Source organism: Neovison vison, chromosome 6, assembly GCF_020171115.1.
Source record: "Neovison vison isolate M4711 chromosome 6, ASM_NN_V1, whole genome shotgun sequence".
NCBI classification, from domain to species: Eukaryota; Metazoa; Chordata; class Mammalia; order Carnivora; family Mustelidae; genus Neogale; species Neogale vison.
Window position 1 is genome coordinate 163,881,877 of NC_058096.1, and position 23,227 is coordinate 163,905,103.

At 43.0% G+C, this 23,227-nt stretch overlaps 1 protein-coding gene across 4 annotated transcripts in view; it reads right to left on the minus strand.

The window, feature by feature from the left end:
• Positions 1–1,306: 1,306 nt before the first annotated feature.
• Positions 1,307–23,227, minus strand: part of SLC41A3 (solute carrier family 41 member 3) — a 150,623-nt gene continuing 128,702 nt past the window's right edge. For all 4 annotated transcript variants that reach the window (XM_044252857.1, XM_044252856.1, XM_044252854.1 and 1 more), the window contains 5 exons: positions 20,316–20,460; positions 19,194–19,273; positions 16,032–16,166; positions 3,431–3,579; positions 1,307–2,193 (listed from right to left, as the gene is read on the minus strand). In XM_044252857.1, the coding sequence (XP_044108792.1) occupies positions 1,984–2,193; positions 3,431–3,579; positions 16,032–16,166; positions 19,194–19,273; positions 20,316–20,460 (719 nt within the window). In that variant the 3' untranslated portion in view covers positions 1,307–1,983. The remainder of the gene's footprint in view (positions 2,194–3,430; positions 3,580–16,031; positions 16,167–19,193; positions 19,274–20,315; positions 20,461–23,227) is intronic.

Sequence of the window (23,227 nt, forward strand, 5' to 3'; positions counted from 1 at the left end):
AGCAATTATTGTCCATATTAAGCCAAACTGTGGAATAAGCCAAGATGTCCTTCAGTAAGACAAATGGATAAAGAAGATGTCATTAATATATACAATGGAATATTAGTCAGCCATCTGCAAGGATGAATACCCAACATTTGCATCACATGGATGGACTTGGAGGAGGTTATTATAAGTGAAACAAGTGAAACAGAGTAAGACAATTATCATATGGTTTCACTTACCTGTGGAACATAAAGAATAGCATGGAGGAACTTAGGAGAAAGAGGGGGAAATGAGGGTGGGGGAAATCAGAGGGGAAGATAAACCATTAGAGACTATGGATTCTGGGAACCAAACTGAGGGTTTTGGAGAGAAGGGAGTTGGAGGATGTGTGAGCCTGGATGATGGGTATTAAGGAGGGCACATATTGCATGGAGCAAAGGGTTTTATACACAAGCAATGAATCATGGAACACTACATCAAAAACTAATGATGTACTCTATGGTGACTAACATAACATAATAAAAAATTATAAAAAATTAAGTTGTTATAATGGGTTAATAAGAAACAAGACATAAAGGTGACTGGGAAGTTCAGTCAGTTTAGCATCTGACTCTTGATTTTGGCTCCCGTCATGATCTTGGGGTCATGGGATTGAGCCCTGTGTTAGGCTTCATGCTCAGCATGGTGTCTGCTTAAGATTCCTTCTTCCACTCCCCACACTTGTGTGTGTTCCCTAAATAAATAAATAAAATAAATTTCAAAGAGAAAAAAAAGAAACAGGAAGGAACATTTATTCTAAAAAGTGAGGGCATGGGGTCCCTGGGTGGCTCCATTGTTAAGCATCTGCCTTCAGCTCAGGTCATGGTCCCAAGGCCCCGAGATTGAGCCTGCAATGAGCTCCCTGCTCAGCGGGAAGCCTACTTCTCCCTTTCACACTTTCCCTGCTTGTGTTCCCTCTCTCACTGTGTCTCTGTCAATTAAATAAATAAAAAAATTTTTAAAAAAGTGACAGCATTATGGAGCAGTGGTTCTCAAACAGGAGAGTGTATCAGAACAATACATGGCTTATGAAACGTACACTGCTGAGTTCTACCCCAAGGCTGATTTGGCAGACCTAAGGGAAGGTGGGTTAACAACATGCATTTCTAACAAGTGGGTTAACAACGTGCATTTCTAACAAGTTTTGCTGTGATGTTGATGCTTCTGTGCTGGAGAGCAGAGTTTAAGAAACAGAAACTAGAGAAATACCAAAGGTCTTGTTACTTATAGACCCCAAGCTCACGGTGGTATGAACTATCTTTAAGGACACACAGGCCAAGTATAATATACTGTATGTTTTATTTCATACTTCCCTAATCATTAAACTCTAAACAGAAGTTTCACATAAACATAAAAAGAAGAAGAAGAGAAAAAAATACCAACAGGATTAAATACTGGTTGCAGATGAAGGATGTACAAGAAAGCACTGTCCTGGGAAGGACTGCATTTGCAGGCACACCAGCAGAATGGCCCACAACGCTTGGACATGGTGAAGACTGAACTTAAGCCACAGCTCAGTCCTGGGGCTTGGGCAGAGCAGGCATCTGCATGGGCACAGAACAGTGCCAGCATATCTCCCATGTGTACTGGACATGTCTCTTCTTTCAGCATCTTCAGGCCAGAGTCCCCTGCTCTCTACACACATCTGCACTCATTTGCACTCATCATGCACATGGGTGCACGCTTATGTCCAGGAACATGTAGTCATATTCATACACTAACAATGCTTCTGATTTCACTCCTCCCTCACCTTTATAGACTCAGGTTCCAACTCCAGAGTAAAGATGTGTGTTAGTGTCCTTTGCAGACTGACAAAGGGCCACAGCAGTGTCAGAGTGTCAACTATCTTCCAGAAGGTGTCAACTGTCTTCCAGAAGACCCAGGCAGGGAGAAACTGTATGCTGTACCCTGCTTGTGTGAAGGAAAGTTCTACTGAGCAACTGAGGCTGCCTGGGCTCATTACGGAGGTCCAGATGCTGGTTCTGAGAAACCATCCAGCCCTGCTTCACTTCTCAAAAACCAGTTGATAAGAAAGCAGAGTGTCAGAAGGCCAGTCCCTAGGAGGTCCCCCAACCCTGTGAGATAGGGGATGCAGTGGTTGTCTGGATCCAGGGCCTGGTGCCATGTCAGCCGAACCATCACTTCTGCTAGGTACAGCAGAATTGTCACCTGGCATAAGAGCAAGCAGACACAAAAAATTACAACTAAGTCAGAAAGCCAAGTCTCACTAAGAAACACCAGCAAATTTCAAAGGCAGATACCAAGGTGGACATGTCCACTCCAAGGAGTCCCCGTTCCCCAGCTTTTCTTGGGATCAATGCCCAGCTCTGAGCTCATGCAAAGGCAGGAAGTCTACCCTTACCCATACTTGCCTAGCCTCCTTCTCTGTGGTCAGGCCCTGCTCATGGCAAACTGAGGTGCTGGAAAGACCATCTTTGCTACAGCAGCTTGTTGTACTGTCTTTGGAAACTCAAGATATAAGTCTTATTGGGGCTTCAATTTGGATTTGCTGAAGGTCCTTGTATAGGCAGCTTTGGACAATAAGCCTTTCCTGAAAGTGCCACAGGGTAGTGAGCTCAGTCCTGGCCTTATTTCAGGGCTCCTCAGTCCCCGTCCCAGGCACACTCCAGCCCCTTCCTTGCTCCTGCTCAAAACAGGGTCTCAGAGTGTCCCAGCCCACATTCAGGGTCAGAGATATGCTACAATTGCAAATGCCCTAACTCAGGGAGATTTGAACACATCAGTACCTCGTTGTAGCACAGCCCTCCTAGAACTGCCCTTCAGTGCCCACAGTTCTCTCTGCCAACAACCTGGGCCCACAAGGGACATCAGCCAGCTATTCTGGGAAGACAGTCTGATGAGTACCACCCAGAGGCAGGCAACAGCTTAATCTCTTTCATCATGTCCTTATCATCATTCAGCCCTGACTGAAGTCCATGTGTGCCTTTTAGCAACACTCTAGCAGGGGGCTGGTCTCTGCCCACCCTTTCCGTGATAGATGGTGTGCATGGCCCAGTTCCCCAGCTGGACCCACTCATCAACCTGCTTCACAGAAACTTGCTGCCACTTCAGGACCATCCTCTGATCCTCTGCTGAGGAGTGTGCAGTGTTCTATACGTGGTATGGAGTGTGTCCTGTGGGGGGTGTACCCTATGAAGTGTGCAGTGTAGCATGTGCTGTGTGGAATGTGCAGGGGAAAGTGTGCAGTACAGATTGAGGAGTGGCCTCTCTGTCTGGATCCTGCCTTTGTGCTTGAACAAGTTGACTCTTGGAAGATGAGGGCTGTACCCAGCCATGTCCAGGAAACCCCAACCTTATCTCCCCCAGCATCATTCCCAGGACAGGGAGACAAATCTTGCTGGCTAACCAGTGAGTGCTGTTTTGATACTGCTATAATCATCCTTACCTGGATCAGGCTTGCTAGCAGATAGAACACCACAAAGATCTTACTGTTTGGAACCAAATGGCCTTCCACCAAGTAGATGATGTAGAAGAAAATCAGATGACCTGGAACCACCAGAAAGAGCAGGACTCGGGCTGATATGGAATTAACTTCTGGAAAAAAATAAAATCAAGGAGATTCTGTGACCTGATGGGTAGCAGAGGCCACCTTGGCATGTGGCAGTCTCCAGTGAGGCATCCACATTATTTATTTATTAGATGGGTGTTTGCTGAGCACCTACTATGTGGCAGGCATGTTCTTGTATATAGGGATATACTCCTGTCCCTTCCCTCATGGAACTGACATTTTAGGGAAGAGAAAAAAATAAACAAAACCAGAATTGAGTAGCAGAAACAAGAAAAGTAATTTCAAACTGACCAATGCTAGGATGAAAATAAGCCAGGATAATGTGGTAGAGAACAAAGTGTATATTAGTAGGATGAATACTAGAGACTTAGAAGTCCTCCAGAGAAGATGACATCTTGGCTGACATATGAATCCAGAGGAGAGGACTCTGGGCAGAGGCAGAGGAAAGAGAACATGCAAGGGGCTGAAAGTAGAAGAGAGCTCTGGAATGTGCATGAATGAAGGCTCAGCATGTGGAATTAGTAATCCAGGAGAGGCGGCACACTCATGGGGGGCCTCAGGCAGCCCCTTCTTCACGCTTTGCCTCAGGGATGCATTCAGCACATTCTTTTTTTTTTTTTTTGCATATATAGATATAATAGTTTATTTATTTTTTAAATTCATTTCTTTTTTTTCAATTTATTTATTTTCAGAAAAATATTATTAATTATTTTTTCACCACACCCAGTGCTCCATGCAGCACATTCTCATTTTGCTTCAGTACTCTAAAAATTTGAGATTCTGCAAAAAGTGTGACTTCCGTGTCCCAACCACTCACACTTTAAGAAACCGTACATGTGAATGCAACTGACTTTTCAAACAGAAACAGAGTTTCAATTAAAAGTTTCCATTCACCTCTGAGTTAATATAGTTCATAAACTAAGAAGAGGAGGAACAACCATACAGTTTAGAAGCTAAAAACGCTACCATAAAATAAGAGGTAGAGAGAGGGTGAGAGCACTCAAGAGCTCCAAAATCTATTATTCATGATGAAAAATTAAACATGGTATGAAAAGATTCTTTGAAAAAAAAAGTAGAAACAAAACAAATAATTGCTATTGGCAGCTGGCACTAAAATTCAAGAAAATCTGTAGAAACACTACATAATAACAATTCAGTGAAATATTCAGATGCCACTGCAGCTTCTAGGTGCCCTCCACCACCCAGATCCATATGTTGTAAGTCTAACCCTCAATGTGATGGCATTTGGAGATGACTAAGTCAGGAGGGTACAGCACTCATAAATGCCATTAACACTTATAATCTTATTAAAAATACCTCAAACAGAGATTATGCTGAGTGAAATAAGTCAAGCAGAGAGAGTCAATTATCATATGGTTTCACTTATTTGTGGAGCATAACAAATAGCATGGAGGACAAGGGGTGTTAGATAGGAGAAGGGAGTTGGGGGAAATTGGAAGGGGAGGTGAACCACGAGAGACTATGGACTCTGAAAAACAATCTGAGGGGTTTGAAGTGGCGGGGGGGAGGGAGGTTGGGGTACCAGGTGGTGGGTATTATAGAGGGCACGGATTGCATGGAGCACTGGGTGTGGTGAAAAAATAATGAATACTGTCTTTCTGAAAATAAATAAATTGAAAAAAAAAAAAAAACCTCAAACACTTCACCCCTTCTACTATGTGAAGACACAGTGAGAAGACAGCTGTCTATGATCTAGGACATAGGCCATCACCAGACAAATTTGCTAGTGCCTTGACCTTGGTTCCACAAACAACAACTATAAAAAATTAGTTTCTTGTGTTTATGACCCACCCATTCTATACTTCTTTTATAGAAGCCTGAACCAAGATAGGTATAGAAATAATAGAGAAATAGAAATAGATTTTCTATACTTCAATGACAAATCAGAAAATACAATGGGAATTTACCCTTCAAGACAAGATAGCTAGACATATTTCTTCCTATTCTTCTCACTACATACAACTAAAAAGGACCCTGGACATTACATATAAAACAAACATAAAATTTGAAAAGGTGGAGAGAAAATGTGGGCTGGCCAGGGAACTGGGCAACACAAAAGTCAGTTCCCTGAGTTATTGTTTTGGTGTTTTGTGAGAGTTTTGTCTCATATATACCAGACCAAATGCTGGAGAAGTCAGCAACCCAGATATGTCAATGGGTACAGACAAAAAAAAAAAAAAAAAAGACTCAACAAAAGCTTTCTCTGTCTAGCCAAAGGTCCAAAAGAGGGACAGCCTAGCAAAACACAGGACAACAACTTTTCTATTCCAGCCGAACATCACAGGAAAAACTACAGCCCAACTTCCATCAGCAAAGACCAAGTGGGGAGCCTGAACTTCTGACCAAATCTAGGTGGAATTTGGCACTCACCATTTCTGGTTGAGGTGGGATAGAGAAGGCTGAGCGGAGAGTAAGTGGTACTCTGCCCGTTGGTAATGAGCTCTCCACCCAACCATGTCTGTGAAGGTCATGTGGGCAGCAAAAATAAAGTATCCCTCTCTCTCAGCCAGGGATGTGTCAAAGGAATGTGGACTCCTCCCCAGCCCATCAACAAAGAAGTACTCCTCTTCCCCCAGAGTCTGAACAAAGATGATGGTGATGGTGGGGATGGGGGAGAAACCCGGGCTTCTAACCTCACCTGACAGTTAGGAAGTGATGTGTTCCCTTTCCTTCAGTAATGCAGTGTCAGAAAAGGTAGCTGAAAAAGACTTAAATGAGACCCAGAATTTCACAATATACACCCCGAATGCCTGGGATTCGATCAGAAATCTCTTCTTACAAAAGAAAAAAAGGGAAGGAGTTGGAGAAATAGGAGAAGCTGTTTCAACCTATCCCCTAAAGTGAGCTATCTACCAGAATACTCTGAACACCCAAGAAATCAGCCTGAGATGTAGGATTATACATTTCTAGATCTCTATAGGTGCAGAAGACACCAATGGATGGGTAAAATGGAGTGGAAAAAATTGGACTGATATTGGAAGATAAACAGAAGGGGGAGGGAGCCACCAGAAGTGACCCACAGGAAAGTAATACCCCAATACAAGAGTGCCCTGTGATTGGGGACCAGCATTAACCTGGAGTCTGGTTAAAAGCACTCAAAATGAGCAAGAGATCTTAAGGGGCAACTGGTGGAATTGGGTGGTCATGGGCACAAGCTTAAGCCCACAGACCCAGGAGGGCCAATACCTGTGACCTCCCATGCCAAAGAGAGAGCAGCAAAGCCTCCAGGTCATGGTTCCTGAGCCTCTGGCAAGCGTGAGAGTCTGGGTGGATGCCAGGCGGTGCTCTCTAGACTTTTGCACATTGCATGTGCATTGCACAACTGGGCCTGAGCCATGCTCTACATCCTCCCCTGAGAGAGGTCCCTGCAGGTGCTAGCTGGTGATCTCTAGGACCTGAGAGAGTCTGAACGCTCCCAGCTCTGGTGGGCATGAAAATATCAGAGTCCATCTCTGGTTGGGATCTCTCTGGCGGTCTGGGCCTGCCCAGACAGCAGCCCCCACAAAGGCAGTCACTGGAAGTGGGCTACATGGACTAATATCGCTCACTGTTTTAAGAGCACCAGGGCACGGACAAACAGGAGCTCCTGCGGCCCCTGAGATGGTGGCTGGGGGCATAATCTGCCCATGGGAGGTGGCAGAGGGGGAGTCTGTGTGTTCTGGACCTCCCAGAGGGGAACAGATTGAGGCTTCTCTCTGAGACAGAGGTCTGGGTGCAGCCTGCTTTCCTCTAAACCTCCCAAGACCTACCAAAAGCCACCAAGGAAAAACAAACAAACAAACAAAAACCAAAAAACCTCCAGAGAACAAAAGCCTGAAAAAACAGTTTCCTCAAAAACCAGCCTCTTCATAGTGGGCAGGAGGATTCAACCCAAGCAAGACTGCCTGAAAAAACCATGCAGCAGGCCCCTCCCCAGAAAGCCAGCCAAAAAGATGAGAGGACAGCCACCACAGTGTCCCCATAAAACTGTAAGGGGAGGTGAACCACGAGAGACTCTGGACTCTGAAAAACAGTCTGAGGGGTTTGAAGTGGCGGGGGGTGGGGTGGGAGGTTGGGGTACCAGGTGGTAGGTATTATGGAGGGCACGGCTTGCATGGAGCACTGGGTGTGGTGAAAAAATAATGAATACTGTTTTTCTGAAAATAAATAAATTAGAAAAAAAACTGTAAAACCCTAATATCAGGAACAAAGAAGATACTAAGCTCCCGGTATTTCCCTAAAAACCTGTATATTTCATAGATACTACTTTTATTTTTAATTCGTCCCCACTACTCTCATTCCTTTAATTTTTTTAATTGTTTTAACCCATTTGCCATCATGAGAGGCTCAATACAACAAATTCCATAATACCTTTTTTCCATTTAAAATGATTTTATTGTAAAATTAAATACTAAATTTTCTATCATGTATATCCAAGTAAAAACTTATACTCATTAATTTGAGTAGGATCATGTTTTGCTAAAAATCCTCTCATGCTGTCAGAAGGATGTGATGGCCATTTTAGGGGATCATAATCCAAGAAACAGTAGCACTCCAGAGATTTTTGTCTTTTTCCTTCAATTTGCTTATTTTATAAATGTAGTTTTCATCACCTTTTAATGTGGAGACCAGAGTGGTATTTGTTTCTTCTAGGATGTGAATATGATGTTAACAATTCTTTTTTTGTTTTCATTTTCATTGTTTTGGTCTGATATTCACATTTTTGGTTATTAAAGACACGAGGTAGTTGGGATTTCATCTGACCTGTTTAAATTGTTGATTTGACAGGAAAAAATTTCTTGCTCATTTTTAATGCTTTGTTGAGTAAGTCTCAGTTAAGTAAAAACTATGTAATGCCTCATCACAAATTATATGCAAAGCATGCCCAAGAAGAGTCAGTTCACTTCCATTCTTTCTAGTTTTTTTTTAAAGCAGATAATTCCTGTGAAGATTTTTCATTTTCATTTTCTTTTTCTGATCTGTGCTTTTATGTTATCTCTTCCTATCACATTAATGGCTTGTTGCATCCTAAAGAATTAAAAATAAATACCTTTTAACTTGAACTTTTTTGATACATACACCTGTGTTTTCTTTTCTATTTTTAAAAATATTCATATAGAGATAAGTTTCAAGGTCATCCCCTTTCCCCAATCAATGCTACCCCTAAATATAAACCAGCTTTAATCCCCCTTTATTTCAGTAAAATTGAATCCTTTAACTAATATATCAGGATACAGCTAGGAAGAATCAAAATAACCTTCCACCCCACACTGAGGATTTATAACCACCCTCCCATCTTTTTCTTCTGGCAGTGTTTCTGTGTATTTGTTTTTTACAAATTGTATACTTGGGGTTCATTTTGCATTCTATTTTTCTTGTCATTTACTTTTGTCAGTCTTTTTGTCTGTTTTTGTTTCTGCACCTTATAAATCTTATAATTTACACACCCATTCTGGCTGTGTCTTCTCTTTTTTTTCCCCTGCCTCTCTCTTTGTCTCTCTTTTTTTCTTTTTTCTCTCTTTTGGTGGGTACTCTCAATTGCTCAGAAGTATTCTAGGGTACACCTTGCCTGGATCATGATTGATACAGTCAGATACAAATCCTCTCACCCACCTCTCACCAAAAATCACTAGGAGGAGGAATGCCCAGCAGAGGAAAAATTCAGAGACAGTGCCCTCTCCATCAGAGCTATTGGATATGGACATAAACAGTATGCCAGAAAGGGAATTCAGGCTAACAATTATCCAGGCAATGGTTAGTTTGGAGAAAACCATTAATGACAAAATGGAATCAATTAGGGCAGAAGTGAAAGCCAGCAGGGAAGATGTTAACAATGCTATCAATGAGTTCCAGTCTAATCTAAATCCTCTAGCAGCTAATGTAACTGAGGCAGAAGATAGAATTAGTAATCTAGAGGACAAACTGATAAAGAAAAAGGATCAGGAGAAGGCCTGAACAAACAGCTTAAAAGCTATGAAAAAAAACTTAGGGAAATAAATAAGCCATGAAACATTCCAACGTCACAATTACTGGAATCCTTGAGGTGGAAGAAAAATAAAGAAGACTAGATGATATAGTTAAAAAAAAATTCTCCATGAAAATTTTCCCACTCTGGGGAATAGAACCAGCATTCATATCCTAGAGGTGGAAAGGTTTCCCCCCAAGATCACAGAATCTAGAAATACCTCGATACACCTGATTGTGAAAATGATGAATCATAATTTTAGACAGGAACTCTTGAGAGCAGCTAGGGGGAAGAGATTCCTTATGTAAAGAGGAAGGCCAATTAAAATAACATCAGACCTGTTCACAGAAACCTGGCAAGCCAAAAAGGGCTGTCAAGACATATTCAGGGCACTAAATGAAAACAACAACAACAACAACAAAACACAGGCAGCCAGGAACTTTATCCAGCAAGGCTGACATTCACAATGGATGGAGAGATAAAGAGCTTCCAAGACCAGCAAGGTTTAAAAGAGTATGTGACCACCAAGCCAGCACTACAAGAAATATTGAGGGGATTCTATAAAAGAAGAAAGAACCCAAGAGTGTCACAGAATAGAAATTGGTAGAGACAATCTATAGAAACAAGGACTTCACAGGCAACACGATGTTAATAAAAACGTATCTCTCAATAATCACACTCAGTGTGAGCACCCTAAATGATCCCATAAAACTGCACAGGATTGCAGATTGGATATGCTGACAGAACCCGTCCCTATGTTGTCTACAGGAGACCCATTTTGAACCTAAGGATACATCCAGACTGCAAATGAAGGGATGGAGAAGCATCTTTTATGCCAATAGGCCTCTTAAGAAGGCTGGGGTAGTGATTCTCATATCAGATAAATTAGATTTTAAACTAAAGGCTGTAGTCAGAGATAAAGAAGGACACTACATCATTCTTAAAGGATCTATCCATCAAGAAGATCTAACAATGGCAAATATTCATGCCCCCAATATGGTAGCAGCCAACTACATAAGACAACTGTTAAGATAAAGACTCATATTGATATGAACACATTAATAATAGGGGATTTTAACACACCACTCTGAGTAATATACAGATCATCAAAGCAGAAAACCAATAAAGAAACAAGAGCATGAATGACACATTGGACCAGATGGGCCTCATAAATATGTACAGAAAATTACACCCTAAAACAAGAGAATACTCATTCTTCTAGAGTACACATGGAACTATCTCCAGAAGAGACCACATACTGGGTCACAAATGAGGAATCAACCAACACCGAAAGACTGAGAGTATTCCCTGCATATTCTCAGATCACAATGCTTTGGAACTGGAACTCAACCACAAGAAAATGTTTGAAAGGAATTCAAATGCCTGGAAGCTAAAGAACACCTTGCTTAAGATTTCTTTGGATCAACAAGGAAATCAAAAAAGAACTTAAAAATTCATGGAAACCCATGAGAATGAAGACACTTCAGTCCAAAACCTAGGGGATACAGAAAAGGCAGTCCTAAGGGGGAAATACATAGACATCCAGGCCTCCCTCAAAAAAACTGAAAAATCAAGAATTACACCAGCTCTCTTTACACCTTAGAGAACTGGAGAATCAACAACAAATTAAGCCAACCCCACACACAAGAAGGGAAATAAGATTACAGTGGAGATCAATAAGATAGGAATTACAGATACAGTAGAACACATCAATGAAACCAGAAGGTGCTTTGTTGAAAGAATCAATAAGATCGATAAACCATTTGACAAACTAATCCAAAAGAAAAGAGAGAGGACCCAAATTAATAAAATTATGAATGAAAAGGGAGAGATCACAATTAACACCAAGGAAATAGAAATAATTATCAGAAATTATCATCAACAGTTATATGTCAATATGTTAACCAACCCAAGGGAAATGGATACATTCCTGGAAACATATAAACTTCCAAAAGTGACTCAGGAAGAAATTGACAACCTGAATAGACCAATATCTAGCAATAAGATTGAAGTAGTGATCAAGAACCTCCCAAAAAACAAGAGCCCAAGACCTGACGGATTCCCTGGGGAATTCTACCAAACTTTCAAAGAAGAAATAATACACACTCTCCTGAAACTGTTTCAAAAAATTGAAGCAGAAGAAAAACTTCCAGACTCTTTTTATGAAGCCAGCATTACCCTAATCACCAAACCAGGCAAAGACCCCACCAAAAAGGAAAATTTCAGACCAATATACCCGATGAACATGGATGCCAAGATTCTCAACCAGATCCTACCTAATAGGATCCAACAGTACATTAAAAAGATTACCCACTGTGACCAGGTGGAATTTATCCACGGGATGCACGGCTGGTTCAACATTCACAAATAAATGTGATAGAACAAATCAATAAAGGAAGAGAGAAGAACCACATGGTCCTCTCAATTGATGCAGAAAAAGCATTTGACAAAATCCAGCATCCATTCCTGATTAAAACGCTTCAAAGTCTAGGGATAGAGGGGACATTCTTCAACTTCATAAAAATCTATGTATGAAAAATCCACAGCAAATATTATCCTCAATGGGAAAAGCTGACAGCCTTCCTGTTGAGATCAGGAACAGGACAAGGTTGTCCAATCTCACCACTCTTGTTCAATATAGTATTAGCAGTCCTAGCAACGACAATCAGACAACAAAGAGAAATAAAAGGTATTCAAATTGGCAATGAAGAAGTCAAATTTTCTCTCTTCACAGATGACATGATACTTTATATGGAAAACCCAAAAGACTCCACCCCCAAAACTACTAGAACTCATATAGCAATTCAGTAATGTGGCAGGATACAAAATCAATGTACAGAAATCAGTTGCTTTCTAGTACACTAACAATTAAAATATAGAAAGGCAAATGAGAGAATTAATTCCACTTATTATAAAATCAAGAGCAATAAATACCTGGGAATCAACCTAACCAAAGTGGTAAAGGATCTGTACTCGAGGAACTACGGAATACTCATGAAAGAAATTGAAGAAGACACAAAAAGATGGAAGACCATTCCATGCTCTTGGATTGGAAGAATAAACATTGTTAAAATGTCTATACTGCCTAGAGCAATCTATACTTTTAATGCCATTCCGATCAAAATTCCATTGGTATTTTTCAAAGAGTTGGAACAAATAATCCTAAAACTTGCACAGAATCAGAAGAGACCCCGAATTCCTAAGGAAATGTTGAAAAAGAAAACTGGGGGCATCACATTACCTGATTTCAAGCTTTACTACAAAGTTGTGATCACCAAGACAGCATGGTACTGGCATAAAAACAGACACATAGACCAGCGGAACAGACTAGAGAGCCCATATATGTATACTCAACTCCATGGTCAAATCATCTTCAACAAAACAGGAAAAAATGTACAGGGGAAAAAAGACAGTCTCTTTAATAAATGGTGCTGGGAAAATTAGACAGCTATATGAAGAATGAAACTCAACCATTCTCTTACACCATACACAAAGATAAACTCAAAATGGACAAAAGACCTAATTGTGAGGCAGGAATCCATCAGAATCATGGAGGAGAACATAGGCAGTAACCTCCTCAACATCAGCCACATCAACTTCTTTCAAGATATGTCTCTACAGGTAAAGGAAACAAAAGCAAAATTGAACTTCTGGGACTCCATCAAGATCAAAACCTTGTTCACAGCAAAGGAAAGTCAACAAAACAAGGAAACAATCAATGGTATGGGAGAAGGTTTTCCCAAATGACAGTACAAAGGGCTGACATCCAAGATCTATAAAGAACTTCTCAAACTCAACATACACAAAACAGATCATCATGTCAAAAATGGGCAGAAGACATGAACAGACACTTCTCCAATGAAGACATATAAATGGCTAACAGACCCATGAAAAAATGTTCATTATTACTGGCCATCAGGGAGAGCAAATCAAAACCACATTGAGATACCAAATGACACCAGTTATAATGGCCAAAATTAACAAGACAGTAAACAACATGTGTTGGAGAGGATGAGGAGAAAGGGAAACCTTCTTACACTGTGCGTGGGAATACAGGTTGGTGCAGCTACTTTGGAAAACAGTGTGAAGATTCCTCAAGAAATTAAAAGTAGAGCTTCCTGGGGCACCTGGGTGGCTCAGTCAGTTAAAGCCTCTGCCTTCGGCTCAGGTCATGATCCCAGGGTCCTGGGATTGAGCCCCACGTCGGGCTCTCTGCTCTGCAGGGAGCCTGCTTCCTCCTCTCTCTCTCTGCCTGCCTCTCTGCCTACTTGTGATCTCTGTCTGTCAAATAAATAAATAAAATCTTAAAAAAAAATAGAGCTTCCCTATGACCCGAAATTGCACTCCTGGGTATTTACCCCAATGATACAGATGTCATGGAAAGTCGGGCCATCTGTACCCCAATGTTTATAGCAGCAATGGCCATAGTCCCCAAAGTGTGGAAAGAACCAATATGCCCCTCAACAGATGAATGGATAAAGAAGATATGGTCCCCATATACTATGGAGTATTATGCCTCCATCAGAAAGGATGAATACCCAACTTTTGTATCAACATGGACGGGACTGGAAGAGATTATGCTGAGTGAAATAAGTCAAGCAGAGAGAGTCAATTTTCAAATGGTTTCACTTACTTGTAGAGCATAAAGAAAAACAGGGAAGACATGGGGAGACAGACAAGGAGTGAGTTGGGGGACATGAGAGACTGTGGACTCTGGGAAACAAACAGGGTTTTGAAGTGGAGGAGAGTGGAGGTTTTGGTGAGCCTGGTGGTGGGTATTTTGGAAGGCACGTATTGCATGGAGCACTGGGTGTGGTACATAAACAATGAATTCTGGAACAATGAAAAGAAATTTTTAAAAAATAATTAATTAACTAATTTTAAAAATTCAACTTGATAAGACAACCAACAGACCCTACAAATGAGATGACACAGATGGTAGAACTATCTGAAAGCAATTTTAATGAATCCATTATAGAAATGCTTAAACTAGCAATTACAAATGTATTTGAAACAAATGAGAAAAATAGAAATTTCTTGTAAAAAAAGTCTCATAAAAGAAACAGAATATATAAAGAAGACCCATGTAGAAATTTAGAAATGAAAAAATACAATAACCAAAATCCCTGAAGAACTTAATGAATGGGATGAATAGCAGAGTGGAGAGGTCAGAGGAATGAATCTGTGAACTTGAAAAAAAAAGAAAAACCTATGGAAATTAGTGAATCTGAATAAGAGAGAATAAACTAGGCTTGGGGAAAAATTGAACAGAACCCCCAGGAGTGGGGGTTTGGGACTGTAACAGAAGATCTACCATTCATGTCATCAGAATAATCAGAAGGAAAGGTAGAAGACAGTGGGGCTGATGGTGTATTTGAAGAAATCATGGCTTAAAATTTCCCAAAATTGGCAAAAGATAAATCCATATACTCAAGGAGATGAGTAAACCCCAAACATGGAAAACCCAAAGAAATCCACACCCATGTGCATCACCACTCAAGAACTAAAAAGTGAAGAAAAAGTCTTGAAACAAACAGACAAATGTCACCTTATGTATATGATAAAAATAATTCAAATGACAGTAATATCTCATCAGAAACCAGGGAATTCAGAAGAAAGCAGCACCTTTTTCAAGTACTGAAAAGAAATATCAACCCTGAATTTTATATCTGGCAAAAATATCCTTCAGAAATGTGCCAAGAAACCTACCCTAAAAGAATGGGTGAAGGTAGTTCTTGAAACAGGAAGGAGATGATGAAAAGAAAATGCAGTGGCAGAAAAAATGCAAGTTTTAAAGGTAACAAAAAGATAAAAAGACATCCAATGGTTTCCAGTGGTTGTTGGAATAGAATCTAGTTTCCCTTCCTCAAGCTTCAAGGCCTTAGAGTGATCAACCCCTCTCTCTGGTCTCAGCTTCCTCCATCCTCTCACCTGCTCATTATGCTCAGGCCTCCCTGGCCTTTCAGTTCTTCAGACTTACCAAGCTCCTTCATGCTTCTGAGCCTTTGTTCATGCTGTCCCCCTGCCTCAAACAACTCTCTTGCTCCAGCTCAGCTCCTCCCCACCCACCCTCCCTTGCTCCCCTCATCATCCTCAGAGAGGAACTTTCCAAACCCAAATCTCAGTATCTCCTGAAATTCTTTCCACTGAACCCTGTGCTTTTTTATTTTAAAACATTCCACAATTTGTAGTTAAATTCTTTTTGGTGTGTTTATCTGCTCTTCTGGATTGTGTAAATCCATGTGGGCAAGAATCAGCTTTCTCTGACTCATCACTGCAACCTGACACCTAGTACCTGGAAAACCTTCAATAAATATCTGAATTAATGGATGGATCAACTAGTGGCAGGGGTAGGGAGTCAGGTCTCAGGGAGGAGGAGCTGGGAATGATGATGGTCTGGGCTGAGGTCAGCAGTGGTCTCAACATCTGTTGCTATAGAGCAGATTCCAATGATGGCAGTTTTTACTTGTGTAAAGAAATGGTCACATGGCCTCTTGAAGACATTAGACCCACCTGAGGTGCAGAAAGTGGAGCATGGGTTAGGCCAGGACTGTTTCATCCACAGGGGGAGGACACCAGGCGTGCTCCACATGTGCAGGTAGGTGGAGAGCCGGCTGGTCTGAATGGCCACCAAATTGCCACCAACACCTGGGAGGAGAAAAAGAACACCGGTCTCTAAGTTCTATCTCTTGTTTAAGTCTATGTCCTCCGGGAACTCTTCCTTGACTGATTCAGCACTGGATCTATCTTCTTCCCCTCCCACTTCACCACAGATCTTGTTCGGCCCCAAGCATGGGTAAATTGGACCCTGTGAGTGAGGTATCACCTTAGCAGCTATCTCTTATGGTGAAGGAAGTGTGACTGGCAAAGTAGGTTTTTAATACGTATTTGTTGGGTAGAGGGAGGGAATGTCAAAAAGGGAGGGAGGGAGGAAGGAAGGGTAGTGACAGAAAAGTCTATGAGAGGGTATCTTGATAAGCCATTTAAGGTCGTAGGATGTGACAGGAATCAGATTACAGACTGGAACATCTGAGAAAATGAAAGGGTTTTTTTCTCCTAAGGTGGGAAGGAGACAGAAGAGAAAGTGGGGGACAGCAACAAGGGAAAAGGAGCTATTATATGCAACAGGCCTGGGGCTTGCTGATTGAGACCCCAGTTTGCACAGGAAATGAACTGTGCCCAGCCCTGCCAGGACCATAGGGCCCAGGCAACAAAGGACATGCTGAGCTCCCTCTGCAGGGCCAGGATATGGGGCTGGCAGAGGATGGGGTCTACCCATGGCCACTTCCTTTGGAGGCTGGGCGGGCTGCCCCCATTCTATTTCCTCAGCCCCCTGGGGATTAACCCGTCACTGGGCTGGATGTGCCCAGTGATCTCCAGAGGGAAAAACTAACTACCCTGTATACAAAGAATGGTCTGTGGGCAGAAGACAGCTGAGATCTATTCTGCTAGACCCACACAATTGATTGATTGACTGATTGATTTTATTATGTTCAGGTAGCCCCCACATAGTACATCATTAGTTTTTCATGTAGTGCTTAATTATTCAATAGTTGTGTAGCACTGGGTGTTATGCACATGATTTTTTAAAAAAAGGAAAAAACTTAAAAAAAATCTAACTCAAATTAATTGCCAGCTTCTCCTAAGAAGTCTGTTGAGGCAACGCCAGACCTCCAGTCTTGCCAGCAACTGGCTGGTGCTGAGCAGGCCCTGCTCACTCCACATCAGGAACATGCTCTGTAGTGAGACTGTTCCATCCCACTCCTTACTACCCAGTTACTGTCACACCTGCTGAACTCATTCAAACTGCATTCATGGCCCCAGAGGCATCTGAGTTGGTGACATCCAAGGAAATATTTCCAAGTGTTAAACATTAGGACCTGACTTTACCACTGTAGTCCTCTAGGTGGCTGGCCCCTCATGAGAGAGGCCAGCCCTGCCCCAGTTGAGAGCAGACCTGCAGGGTGGCCCACTGACATGTAAGAACAATCACCTGGGTTCCCATGAAAGTAGGGGGAGGGGGCTCCCAAGGGCCTCTGAAGCCCCTTCCTTCCTTCCTTCCTTCCTTCCTTCCTTCCTTCCTTCCTTCCTTCCTTCCTCCTTCCTCTTAAAGATTTTATTTATGTATTTGACAGAGAGAGAGGGAGAGAGATTGACAGCATAATCTGGGGGAGTGGCAGGTAGAGGGAGAAGCAGGCTCCTTACTAGGCAGGGAGCCTGATGTGGACTCAATCCTGGAACTCCAGGTTCATTACCTGAGCTGAAGGCAGCTGCTTAACTGACTGAGCCATCCAGGTGCCCCTGAAGCCTGTTTCTACAGGCCCAGAACACCAGAGCCTGGGACCAAGTGAAGTGTGCAGTATGTTATCACATTTGGATCCTCTCCTGACTGGTCAGTCTCATTTACAGATCCTTATCAGAAGATGTACACAAACCAAACTTTGGTTAATAGAGGGGTCCTTTTATGCCCACAGGGTCTAAGCCTAAAAGGTTAATCAGTGAAGGGTCTGGTGAAAGACAATGGGGAGTGGAGGGGGTTCAGGCCAATGGAATAGCATAAGTCCTATCTCAGTGGCAGCTGATTCTCACCTCACCCAGAATGTAAATTCAATACTGTCACAGCCTTGCTTTTTAAGAAGACATAAATCCAGATTTTTATGTACAAATGTCTGAGTTTCAAATGTCATCAATGAATCTAAGTTTTTTTAAAATTAAATATATTTATTTTCAGCATAACAGTTTTCATTATTTTTTCACCACACCCAGTGCTCCATGAAATCCATGCCCTCTAGAATACCCACTACCTGGTACCCCAACCTCCCACCCCCTTGTCACTTCAAACCCCTCAGATTGTTTTTCAGAGTCCATAGTCTCTCATAATTTACCTCCCCTTCCAATTTCCCCCAACTCCCTTCTCCTATCTAACACCCCTTGTCCTCCATGCTATTTGGTATGCTCCACAAATAAGTGAAACCATATGATAAGTGACTCTCTCTGCTTGACTTATTTCACTCAGCATAATCTCTTCCAGTCTCGTTCATGTTGCTACAAAAGTTGGGTATTCATCCTTTCTGATGGAGGCATAATACTCCATAGTGTATATGGACCACATTTTCCTTATCCATTCATCCGTTGAAGGGCATCTTGGTTCTTTCCATAGTTTGGCGACCGTGGCCATTGCTGCTATAAACATTGGGGTACAGATGGCCCTTCTTTTCACTACATCTGTATCTTTGGGGTAAATACCCAGGAGTGCAATTGCAAGGTCATAGGGAAGTTCTAATTGAATCTAAGTTTTTAAAAAAACCAAACCATGAGAAGCCAACACCCCATTTCTAAAGGCCACATTTCATCTGCATGTTCCAATGAATCCTGGTTTAGACACTGTGTGCCTTCAACAGGTGGGATTTAGCTCTGGGGGAAGGCTCAAGACTCCGTGGTGACTGTGAGGAAAAGGGTGTGAGCTGGTGGAGCAGTGGACAGGACTTTCTCCCCAAGGGTCTCCTTCCACCTGAAACAAACCAGCCCAGAAGCCGCTGCCCAGTAGAAGAATGGCCAAGGCTGTGAGGGCCTGGAGCCAGATCTCTGAAGTCACTGTTGTCTAGATCCCACTGACCCAGCCCTGGGGGCCAGTGCAGCCCAGAGGCCCCGGGTTATGGTGCTGCCCATACCTACCACATATGATAGGAGTAAATATGGCCATGCCTTGGTACTGCTGTTTAGAAACAGTTTTGTTCAAGATGAGCCCTCCGAAACTGGGGAGAAAGTAGAGGCCAAATGGTTAGTTTAACTTTGCAGGTGACACCCGTGCCCCTGTGTACAGGTAGGTGTAGTTACCTGGCACACCTCTATACAAAATATCTCATCACCCGGCCCTCCCACTTTCCAGAAGACCCATCAGATAATGTCATCCTACTAAAAACAAATGTCAAACTCCTTTTCAAAGCCACTTAGCTGGCTGGGCTCTGCCATGTGGATTGCTCCTGAACTGTAACTGTAATGCTATTTTCCCAAGCAGAAAATGGAACTTGCATGAGTATCATCCCATGCTGCTTGTTCTTGGAGATTCCACAATAATACTTCACTCCCACCAGCCCCAATAGTTTAGCAAAGGCTGTCCTGCCCCCTTACAGCCCTGGAAAAGTTTGATCAGTTTGTTTAAGGAGACCAGGAGCTTCCTGGAAGCAAAGACACCTAGACCATAATGGCTTCTCCCTGAGATTCAAAGTTAGGAAAGCACCTCAGAAAAGACTGGGGTGGTCCCTGTCCAGGCCTGCTAACAGAAAGGGCTCTGGAGGATCTGGTTTCCAGAGTGGAAGACCTGAGACGAGCTAAGGGGCTTGGGGCCACTAGTCTCTCAGCCTTCCAGGTCCCACCAGCAGCTATGCTGTAGAAATGGTGTTCACAGAGCCAGGTACAGGGCTCCCTGCAGCATAAGGAGGGGTCCAGGCCAGTGAGAGCTCTGGCAGTATAGGAGGGGGAGACCCAGTGTCCTGCAATGCCATGAGGAGGCAGGGAACTGAGGCACTCCTGCACTCATTTTATGTTCCCAAGTTTGGCTCTTCCTGGCTCTCTGGTGCTCCTGCAATTGTAAATAGGGCTGCCTCTCAGAATAAGTAAGCCCTAAGGTTCCTGGTAAGAGGGAAAGAGATGAAGAAGAAAGGCATGACTCAACCAGCACCAGGACTTAGTAGGGGAGCCCACAGAAACCATGAGTGCCCCCTCACTCCAGAGGCACTGTGGGTCTTAGGTACTCTCCCTGTCTCAGAGGCCGGGGCAGCCCTCGCTCATGCTCACCTGCTAATGACCATCGCTAGGATGATTGGGAACCAACCGAACTTCAGGATCTTCATGATGGGTGGGCTCTGCCTGGCAACGAGGACCCACACGGGGATCAGGGCCATGAAGCCAATACACACCAGTGGTGTCAGATATCGATTGTCTGCGGGGAGAGAGACAGGATGCATGCCAAGGCACATGAGCATGGCCTCCTGGACCATGGCCTGGGTCCCAAAGATGAAAGGTGGGCTGAGCACTAAGGGCACTAGAAGACAATTCTGTCCCCAGCAGCTTAGGGTGGACCAACCTAAGATACCTCTCAGTAATTTGTACATCTAATGACGCAACTGGAAAAGCTCCTCTTTGTCCTCAATTCCTGACAGAGTCCCCTTCACTTCTCTTTTTCACTATTTTCCTGACATAAGAACGAACCCTCTTCCAGTTCCTCCCATCCCAACCTAATTATTAGTATTAATGGTGGCATTTACAGGATTGTGACCATGGGCCAGCACTGGCTCTCAGCACTTCCCAAGCACAAACTCACTTCATGTTCTCAATTATCCCTCAGATGGCATAGGAGAGACTACAGTGTGAAGAGACAGCCCACCAGGACTCAAGCCAGTATGCAGAAATCAGGGCTAAAGCCAGAGTTAATTAATGATGCCCATCCTGCTCCTGGCTGAGGCCAGTCCAAGGTGACCTCCTCAGCATCCATGCGTCTCCGGGCCCAGAACATGGTCAGCTTTGCAGCCACTCATGCCCCTGTGTCATTTTTTGTAAAGATTTTATTTATTTATTTGACAGGCAGAGATCACAAGTTGGCAGAGAGGCAAGCAGAGAGAGAGAGATGGGGCAGCAGGCTACCTGCTGAGCAGAGAGCCTGATGAAGGGCTCAATCCCAGGACCCTGAGATCATGACCTGAACCGAAAGCAGAGGCTCAACCCACTGAGCCCCCTAGGCACCCCAGTGTGTCATTTTCTTGAGCTGGTATGAGCCATGAATAGAGACCTGGGTCTGGGACACCTGACTGTACCTGGGACCAGTACAGGACTCAACACATATCATTGCCATTCCCACACACTCTCTTTCTTTTTATTTATTTATTTATTTATTTATTTATTTATTTTCCCAATTTATTAATTTTCAGAAAAACAGTATTCATTATTTTTTCACCACACCCAGTGCTCCATGCAAGCTGTGCCCTCTACAATACCCACCACCTGGTACCCCAACCTCCCACCCCCCCGCCACTTCAAACCCCTCAGACTGTTTTTCAGAGTCCATAGTCTCTCATGGTTCACCTCCCCTTCCTATTTACCCAAATTCCCTACTCCTCTCTAACGCCCCTTGTCCTCCATGCTATTGGTTATGCTCCACAAATGAGTGAAACCATATGATAAGTGACTCTCTCTGCTTGACTGATTTCACTCAGCATAATCTCTTCCAGTCCCGTCCATGTTGCTACAAAAGTTGGATATTCGTCCTTTCTGATGGAGGGATAATACTCCATAGTGTATATGGACCACATCTTCCTTATCCATTCATCCGTTGAAGGGCATCTTGGTTCTTTCCATAGTTTGGCGACTGTGGCCATTGCTGCTATAAACATTGGGGTACAGATGGCCCTTCTTTTCACGACATCTGTATCTTTGGGGTAAATACCCAGGAGTGCACACACGCTCTTTCTACTTATAGTCTGAATGTCACCTTCCAAATGCACACAGAATAAGACACAAGCTTTCTCTATAACAGTCAAATCTCAAAGGCTCTGGGAGGCAGCAGTCCACAGGAACATTACTTGCAGGATACTTTTGCATTCCAATTTTTCTAGAATGACTTGGAACCTGGCAGAGGTTCACCTCATATTTTCCCAACACCATGATGAATACATCCCTCTGCATATGGCTTGTCTTCCCAACTACACTGACAGGTGACACTGTCAACAGCTCACTCCTTATCAGTGAAGATTTGTCTGATATATCGCAGGCCCAGTGAAACCCCCCCCACCAGGCACACCCAAGGTATCTTCACAGTCTAATTCAAGAGATGTACAGCCTAACACTATTCAACAGCTTAGCAGGTAATGTGTTGAAACATGCACTATTTCAGTAGGGGTACAGCAGGGTGGAGAGGAAGGGTCTAGGGATACCTGTGACTTGCATTTGTTTTATAATTAAAACTCAATTAATCAACCCATACACAAATCTTGTTTTTTTTTCTTTTTCCAATTTATTTATTTTCAGTAAAACAGTATTCATTATTTTTTCACCACACCCAGTGCTCCATGCAAGCCGTGCCCTCTATAATACCCACCACCTGGTACCCCAACCTCCCACCCACCCCCGCCACTTCAAACCCCTCAGATTGTTTTTCAGAGTCCATAGTATCTCATGGTTCACTTCCCCTTCCAATTTACCCAAAAGCACATACCCTCCCCAATGTCCATAACCCTACCCCCTTCTCCCAACCCCCTCCCCCAGCAACCCACAGTTTGTTTCGTGAGATTAAGAGTCACTTATGGTTTGTCTCCCTCCCTATCCCATCTTGTTTCATGGATTCTTCTCCTACCCACTTAAGCCCCCATGTTGCATCACCACTTCCTCATATCAGGGAGATCATATGATAGTTGTCTTTCTCCGCTTGACTTATTTCGCTTAAGCATGATACGTTCTAGATCCATCCATGTTGTCGCAAATGGCAAGATTTCGTTTCTTTTGATGGCTGCATAGTATTCCATTGTGTATATATACCACCTCTTCTTTATCCATTCATCTGTTGATGGACATCTAGGTTCTTTCCATAGTTTGGCTATTGTGGACATTGCTGCTATAAACATTTGGGTGCACGTGCCCCTTTGGATAACTACGTTTGTATCTTTAGGGTAAATGCCCAGTAGTGCAATTGCTGGGTCATAGGGAAGTTCTATTTT